General features: G+C 40.9%; 2 protein-coding genes across 10 annotated transcripts; one reads left to right on the forward strand and one right to left on the reverse strand.

Moving 5' to 3' along the window:
• LOC109709214 (1,4-dihydroxy-2-naphthoyl-CoA thioesterase 1) lies at positions 4,184 to 6,165 on the forward strand. The gene is made up of 3 exons (XM_020231320.1): positions 4,184 to 4,612; positions 4,765 to 4,956; positions 5,793 to 6,165. Exons 1-3 carry the CDS (start codon positions 4,418 to 4,420, stop codon positions 5,943 to 5,945), a joined length of 540 nt encoding a protein of 179 aa, XP_020086909.1. The 5' UTR covers positions 4,184 to 4,417; the 3' UTR covers positions 5,946 to 6,165.
• On the reverse strand, positions 4,618 to 8,023 carry LOC109709215. 9 transcript variants are annotated; one of them, XR_002215934.1, is made up of 4 exons: positions 7,399 to 8,023; positions 7,000 to 7,050; positions 6,569 to 6,904; positions 4,618 to 5,385 (listed from the first exon to the last, which is right to left on the reverse strand). XR_002215934.1 is itself a non-coding variant. In XM_020231321.1 (3 exons), the coding sequence occupies exons 1-3, from the start codon at positions 7,783 to 7,785 to the stop codon at positions 6,767 to 6,769; spliced, it is 438 nt and encodes a 145-aa protein (XP_020086910.1). In that variant the 5' UTR covers positions 7,786 to 8,013; the 3' UTR covers positions 6,361 to 6,766. The 9 variants fall into 9 exon arrangements, 1 of the variants encoding a protein (XP_020086910.1); XR_002215935.1 differs by having other exon boundaries at positions 4,618 to 5,040; positions 5,170 to 5,385; positions 7,000 to 8,014; XR_002215928.1 differs by having other exon boundaries at positions 6,573 to 6,904; positions 7,537 to 8,013.

Here is an 8,704-nt window from a genome sequence, read left to right on the forward strand (position 1 = left end):
TATATATATATATATATATATATATATAGTTGCTCACAACAATCCGATAAAAAAAAAAACAAAAAAACAAAAAAAAAAAAAACAAAGAAAGAACGAAAGAAAAAAGACGCATGCAGTAGCTAGCTAGTACTGAATACATTCAAACAAAAGCATATAGAACAGGACGGACATCACGTTGCACGCAGCGAGTAAGAACATAACGTGGGACATGCATGAAAATAAAATAGAGACTTGCATGCATGATAAAATGCCTATGTGCTGCTAGGCTCGGACATCCCGCGGCGGACCTTCTCAATATACTCCTTGGCCTTCCTATCTACGTCGGGCTTGGCGTACCAGTAATCGTTGTCGTCATTGCTCGGCCGCACCTTCCTCTCATATTTGCTGTGTTCGGGCTCGGCCTCTTCTTCCACGTACCTCGCCTTCTTGAATCCAAATAAGGAAAGCAGAGGCTTCTTTCCTTTACCCATTATCGATCGATCGATCGATCGATCGATCTACTCCTTAATTAATTTGCTGTAACCACAACGATTACTAGCTCTCTCTCTCTCTCTCTCTGTCTCTATGTCTACACTAGCTAGATGTTGTATTAATTGTTTTGCCTGTGAGGAGAAAGGCTATGGTGCCCACAGAATTTATAGCAGAGAGGGTCACTGAGCACTCGATCGGGGCCGTAGCCTGTCGATCCTAGCAATACGAAAGGTTGGTGGAGTTGTTTGATTTGGTCCGTTGATGGGAATCCGGACGGTCAGTACGCGTCAGATTTGTTTACTCGGGAATTAGGCAGGTCATATAATTAATTAACGAGTAAGAGTAGAGATCACCAGATCAATGATATGAAAGTAGGAAAGTGCCGAGTTTTTTAATCCCCTAATAATTACTTTTTGACTCTGACCGCTCGCCCTGTCTTCTCAACTAGGCAGGCTTTTTCGGATTTGAAATATGTAGTATGATACGGATCTTCGTACCGTTCCTATTTTTCCTTGCTTTATTAATTAATTAATGTATAGCCACAGGCATCCCACTATTAATTCCGCGTTTTATTCCTAGGTAACTTGCTCGATACGGTACAGCATATTATTATTATTATTATTATTATTATTATTATTATTATGGGAAATTAAGCCATGCAGTTTTTCCACCATGTGCTACGCGTGTTCTTTTGTGCTTTTTTTCACACAACAATACTGCACGCACGTACATATGTGTTGTAAATAGGTAATTAATGAGCTCTGATCAATTTTTAAATAACAACAAAATAAAAAAAAAAAGTAGCAATTAATCTCTCACTAGTTGCTACCTATCGATCCGTTGTTTTCTTTTTTTAAGAAAAAAAATTTAAAATCTTCACTGTTTTGAGTGTATGATAAAGCTGCTGCATTTTGGTTAAAACTTGCTCTGGCCTTCCATGTTGGAGTGATGAGTCTCTTCGTTAAAAGATCAGATGTAGCTAGCTTACAGGATCGCGCGACTCGATCTTACATAAAAGATTAGAGAAGAACGCTTCTCCTTGGAAACCCTTTTTTCTTTTTTTTTTTTCTTTTTTTTTAATGAATAGTCCTAGAACATGAAAAATTAAGATGCGGTCAAAAAGTAAGAGAGAAGAGATGGGTGCTTTAATTGTTTGTTAACCGAAATGAGCTCTGATTGGCTCCGAAGAGTGCGTTTTCCAAAAGCGCTTCCCCTTCCTCCGGCACGAAATTGACGTTGCAACCCCACCCACCCAATTCCGTACCCTTTCCTCGATCGCGCGCCGTTCAGTCTCGCCAACTTGCAGTAGTAATTATTTGCCCTTCTTAATTAATTAATTAATCTATCTATTAGCATTGCTATACACGCGTAATGCTTGCTTCATCATTAAGCCGCTTAATTATATTATTATTATTAGAATAAAATATACCAAAGCGTGCTCATCGGTGTAGAATAAGTAACGTAAAAGTCCTTGATTGTTAGGCAAGTCTTTTACACATGTCGAGCTAGCTAGAACGGGAGATCGAAGAACAACTTTCGAAGGGAAGGGCGAAAGTTATCGCGTTCGAGCTCGGGTCCTCTTTTAATTGTTTAATGCGTGGCTTAATTAGTCCAAGGAACTCATGCTTAATTCTTTGAGTGAGGAACTCGTGGTAAAAATACTTGAAAAAAGTTACGCATCGGAAGCGTTTTGAAATTGCCGATTCTGGTTAATTAATAAAGTGACGTGCCGTGAATGGAGAAAGCAGAATATTGTAGATATATGCCAATGCGGAAAGGCTTTCCGCTTTCCCTATTAAACTTTGTATTTTCTAGAAAGTAGGAGAGGACTCGGTCGAAGACAATTAATTAGATTAGATAAACATTAAAAGGAATATCGGTATCCGGCACATGATCAATGTACCTAATGCATGCTAATTAATATACCATCAACGCGTCCGATTGTTCCACATAATTCCATTTATATACCCAACCCCAAGGTGCATGCACTAGTATTAATTGCAGAGGAGAAAAGAGTGAGCATTTGTTACTTTCATTTGTGGTACCTAGCTACTTGAAAGTGAAAATACACATCTATTATTATTATTATTATTATTATTATAATTATTATGTGAATTTGTGAAAAATATTCACCTCCAAACTCGCATATGTAATAGAGCTTGATACAAAGCTAAGGTTAGGAGGATGACGACACATATAATCCACACAATAATAATAAAGGAAAAGAGGAAAAAGGAAAGAAAAAAAAAAAAAAAACTTGAACGAATAACTCAAATATTTTTTTACTGGATTTTCCTCTAAATCTGCCGCAGACAGAAAAAATTTCTAAATTAGGATGGAGTTGAAATGTTCTATTATTATAAGCTAAATTACTGTACAGGTCTTCATAGTTCATGCACAACGTACGAGGACTGGTTGAGAAACTCCTCGATGAAGTAGCAAGTCCACCCAGTATGCGGCAGGGATGGAGACCGGAAGTAAGCGAGGGAGGATGGGTCCATTTACCTCACAGGGCCCAACAGGCCGACATGCAACGAGGCCCCAGGACGACCCTGAGCCAAGGCCCACATAATTGCTCGAGAAACTCAACCAAAAAGAAAGTGGGCCGAACAGGCCCAAGAGGTGGTGCGAGCTTGTCGTTCTGGTATTGGCAGCCCAACGTACGTTAGTCCGCACGTTGCCCCAACGGTACGGCAGCGAATAACTTGACCGGCGGAAACGAGCATCGAGAGGGCATGCAGTAACCCCAACCCGTATACAATCTGAAACATCCCGTACTGGTTTCCACCTTTTAGGGTCCCTTTTTTTTTTTTTTTTTTTTTTCAGGGTCTGTGTTGTATGGTTAAACATCTTGTTAGGCACGTTTTTCTTTCTCTTTTTGTATGCAACTCAGAAGATTTTGCAGCAGTGATAGATGGAAGTATGGTTAAATGTCACAATTTAGATAAATCATGCCACTGATGGAAATTAAAAGAAAAGAAAAAAAAAAACACTACTTCTGTTTCTGAATCCTTTTGAATGCTTTAAAAAAGCATAAGATGCAAGATGTTCATCCATTTTCTAAAATCGTGATTTCAGCATCATCCATTCATCCTACTTACGAAGCTCCTCTGGTTTTTTTTTTTTTTTACAGTTTTGCTCCTCTGGTCTATTTTTTTCTTTTTATCGTTTACAGTTTTGCTATATATATATATATATATATAATATATATATATATATATATACAGAGAGAGAAGAGAGAGAAGAGAGAGAGAGAGAGAGAGAGAGAGAGAGAGAGAGGGGGGGGGAGGTGAGGCAATAAGGGGAATGGAAACAAATAACCAAAGAAACCCAATTATTGCTCGGACCCTGCCTACTAATCAGTTTGCATTAACTCTTTAGGTTGGGTTTGGCATTTTTACTCCACAAAATAATACTAGAAGCTTCCATCCAACAACTCACCCAGTCACCCGTCTGCAGCCCGTCCCGGCAGCAGTACTATTTTTCAGCCAATCAAATTTAGGCCGTTCCGGCAGCAGTACTATTTTTTCCTCCTAAAACTTAGCTATTACATTAATTTTTTAAAAAATAAAAATTATTTTAATTTTTTATTAATATAAAAATAATTAATTTAAATACAGATGATTAAGTATAATTAATTGCCGTAAAAAAAAGATCACCTTCCAGATATGATGGGATGGGGAATGGGATGACAACACCCTCCGGCCCAAAAGTTAGGACCGGGAACGAGAACATAGCCCGCCATTTACGACTTCCACAACCAAAAACAGACGCTACACGACATAACAAGGCCATCATCTCCTGCGCATCGAGGCTTTCCCCAACCACAGAAAAAAAAAAGAAAAAAGAAAAAAGAAAAAAGAAAAAAACGCTTTCCCATCCTCCACCGCTCCAAAGTGCCCCTCTTTCTGCGTGCGAGAAGAAAGAAAGATAGATAGATAGATAGATGACGACGACCAACTCCCCCTCTTCAAAATCAAAAGCATCATCATCGACAACAGCAGCAGCGTCTTCGCCTTCTCCGCCAACAGCAGAAAAGGGAGTGGTGGATAACGCCCTCCACGCACTCGGCTTCGAGTACACCCTCATCTCACCGGAGAAGGTCATAGGTCGACTCACGGTCACCCTAACATGCTGCCAGGTGTCTAATATCAAAACACTGCTTCTTCAATATTGAAGTATAATAATAAAAAAATTAATGATGATCGATCTTCTCACTACAAAGTGATGTACAATTAATATATTAATTCTTCTAGTTTGGCTAATCAATTGCTTTTGCATAAACATAAACAGCCTTTCAAGGTGCTGAACGGAGGGGTGTCGGCGCTGATAGCCGAATCGACGGCGAGTTTGGGGGGGTACGTGGCGTCCGGGTACCGAAGGGTGTTCGGGGTGCAGCTCTCCACCAACCATATCAAGCCGGCCATGCTCGGCGAGCAAGTCGAAGCAGAAGCGACGCCCGTTCGGGTGGGCAGGACCATCCAGGTAAATCATCATCATCATCCATATTCTTCAATTTATCTCTCGACCGAATCGAATCGAACCGAACCGAATCGAATCGATGAATCACTGACCATACAAATGTAGTTCGTAATTATCAGATGAGAGGGGGCATCAATAGTAGTAGGCAGATCGATGGTACGGAGCGATAAAAATCATCATCATGGGGGCATTAATTGGGGGTTGGATAGCACGTACGGTGACACACGCACCACCGCCCGCCACAGCAGTGGAAGGCTGGGACCGATCGAATAGATGGAGAGATAAATAAATAGACATGGTTTTCTGGCTTTCTGCTAAGCGGTAGCCCGGTAGATGATGGGCTGTTGCCTTTGTCAACCAACGAAGCCGGCCGAAAATTCTTCCACCATCAATTCCGACCGGACAAAATTTGCTTGGGTGGCAAAATCTCACCTGCATTGGAAAAAATAAAATAAAAAAAAATTAAAAACTTAAAATAGTTCTTTTAATTATAACAGCTTTGACATTCTTAGTTATTTAATTTTGTATAAATTTATTTTATTTTTAATACTGAAACTCAGCCAAGGATTGTCTAAACCATTGGTGGATATATATATATATATATATATATATAAACCTATTTTAATTTAAAATTAAAAAGTGAGTGAAGTGGGTTTTCATGTCAAGCGGATGCTGTAAATCAATGTAGTTCTATGGCATCATTGTTAACTGAAAAGTCCTTTTGTCTATTTCTTGTGTACCAATAAAATGATCCGAGTAATTACTACCAAGCTTGTTCTCTTGCTTCTTTTTAGTGTTAATCTGTGACTCTCTTCTAACACGACACTTAATCTGGAAAGGTATGGGAGGTGCAGATTCGGAAAATAGATCCCTCAACCTCTTCGAGCAAAGTACTTCTGTCAACATCTCGGGTTGTTCTGTTAAGTAACATGGAAGCTCCAAAGGAGATGAAAGAATACGAAGAGAAAATCAAGAAGTATGCAAGGTTGTAAACTAGGAGAATCGAGTTGACTGGCTGTGAATGTTCCGACAAATATACAAGCATAAAGGTTGCCCAAAAAGAGTAGATGCAAACTTTTACACACTCATGCTCCACTCTCTATTGTATGGTTTTACTATATCAAAAGCTATTCATTTTCAGCATTGCGAGTCATGTAACAAAGAGGTGCTCTTTGACAATAGCCAATAATCATCCACGAAAGTTGATTCTAACTTCTGTTTCATCTGGACTTGGGGAACATTACAGAGTGAATGGGTGTTAATGAAGAGTGAAGACTACTGCTGTACTCATCTGAACTTTCTCTTACTGCCAGCACAGGGCCTAAAAGTTTTCTTCTCCTGCTCTGCTGCTGCCATACTTATCAGAAATTTCTCTTACTGCCAGCATTTAGCATATAGTCAGTACAATTTAATGCATAATAGGTTTGCTAAGCATATAATTGACAAAAATATCAGATTCAATCTTTAGTTTGTAGAACGGATGATACACACGTTCCATACCCCAATTATCTTACTAAATGTCGAACGAGACTGATCCGGAATGTAAACATACTAACAAAAAAACTCAAGATTAGTTTGAGAAATGCATTCTGATGTGGAAAGAAAAAACACTTACATACTTCATTTCACTCGAATATAGCTGAAAAATCAGCTTACTATCGGATTATTTCCTCCATTTGATCTTGGCTTATTTTTTCTACCCTTCTTTCCAGAGTGCCTTCCTGCTATTCTTTGCCTTCAACATGCGGGAAAAGAAACCGAATTATATGTTAAATTTTATAGTCAAATTAAACACTGCTAATAGAGAGTAGACTTACCTAAGATTGTTAAGTTGGCTTGTCAAATCATTAATTTCCAAGCTAGGCAGCTTAAGTGAAAACAAAGTACCGGGCACTTCTTCTGAAACTACTTCTGACAGTTTATCCGCTGAAACAGCTAACCGTTTGAGAGCCTGGACATCAAACCATTGAGTTCACAAAGCAAATCTTCAGAATAAGCAACGCGAACAAGGATAACGTCAATTCAGAGGATATTCGTATTTCGTACACTCAGGGCTGGCAATGAGATGACTGCCAATGAGAAAAATGATCCCAGCACCTGCCAAACAAACCTGAGATAAGTAGATAACTAAATCGGGATGGTAATCTTCAACATACTGCAGGGACCAAAGCCAGAGTTCTAACCAGCACGATATACTCGCAAACTTTAATTAACCATAACAGCATAAAAATATGACAGTGGGCAGCAGTTTTAAGCTGTTTCACAATGTAGATGGATAAGGATTCGCTGTTCTAGACTGCGAGAATCCGTGAGGGGCTCTTGCTTCCTCATCTTGCTGTTAACTGTTTAGTTACCTTACCTCATCTTACTGTCAGAGCAAGCACCAACAACACCATGCTTGCTATACCGTGGATTAATCGGTAACAAAAATATAAAGGAACCAACCTAGAAGAGAACCTGTTGTTGTACATTATGGCCGATGCTTTCGACAGCCTCAAATCCGAAATAGCAACGCTGAGTATGAGCAAACCCTGATACTAACGCATCATCATAAATGGGTGAGAAAAGGGAGATGATTATTACCACCGAGAGGACGAACAGAAGGGAGACGAGGCCGATCTCGGAGTCGCTGCGGCGAGACCCTAGATCATTCTGGGCGGAGACGGGCGGAGGACACGAGAGCGAGAGGAGCGGCGCGCTCCGGCGTTGCGGCGGAGGCACCGCCGAGCCGCGACGGAGCCCCGGCGAGAACCTGGCGGAGACGGGGGAGTTCGCCGGCCTCGGAGGAGTAGGAGGAGGTGTCGAGGGTGGAGGAGAGGAGAGGACGAGCATGGTAGCCGACGGCCGAGGAGGCGAGGATGGGAACGAAGATTGAAGGAGGAGAATCGCTCGCCGCCGCTACTGCTGTCCGCGCTCTCTCGCAAATCAACTGCGCATTCCCTATCTCCCGCACTCAACTGCGCGAATTCGGGGGCCGTGGGTCCACATGGGCCCGGCCCAATATCTCGGAAGAGAAACCGGGGACCTACTCTCTCCGGCCCAGTATCAGGCCTAGGTCGGTCGTGGACTCTCTCTCTCTCGCTCTCTCTCTCTCTCTCTCTCTCTCGCTAACAAGTTCCCCTCTCGTGGGCTTCCGTGGCGGCTTGGGCCGACAATTGTAAACACTTTAGGGAAACGCTGTTTGGAATGAAATTCCAACAAGAAATTTTAATTAATTTCAGTTCGGAAGATTTTATAGTGTCGCAAGAAATCTCAGAATAATTACTAGCTCAGCTCAAATAACTGGTTTGAAAAATTAGAAATTGAATTTGCCAGAATAGCAGCGGATAGCATTTGCAACGTCGACCAAACCGGCTGCAACGTTCGGCATCAAATATTAATTACGACAAAGGTTCAGTGGCGGAGAGCTCGCGTCAACGGTGCTTCATTACAGAGCTCCAGATTCACTGTTATTTATTAATTTTGACGCCATCCAAATATCTATTAAATATTTTTTAATACTAAACTTGAAAAGAAATTCCCTAGATTCTAGAGGAGAAAAAATATATATATAATATTTAAATAAAAAACAGTATTGACAAATGGCGTCAACGGGAGCGGAGAAGTCTCATCGAGCGAGGCATCATTAATTTCCAGTTACGGGACGGCATCGTGTGCCAGTTGAGTTAATCTTGTCGGTATCATCCTGGAACCATGCGGCGACCTTTCCACGTATTCAGAAAATGCCATCTTAATCGGGACATGTGTAGAC

Source organism: Ananas comosus, linkage group 4, assembly GCF_001540865.1.
Source record: "Ananas comosus cultivar F153 linkage group 4, ASM154086v1, whole genome shotgun sequence".
In the NCBI taxonomy this organism is placed as follows: Eukaryota; Viridiplantae; Streptophyta; class Magnoliopsida; order Poales; family Bromeliaceae; genus Ananas; species Ananas comosus.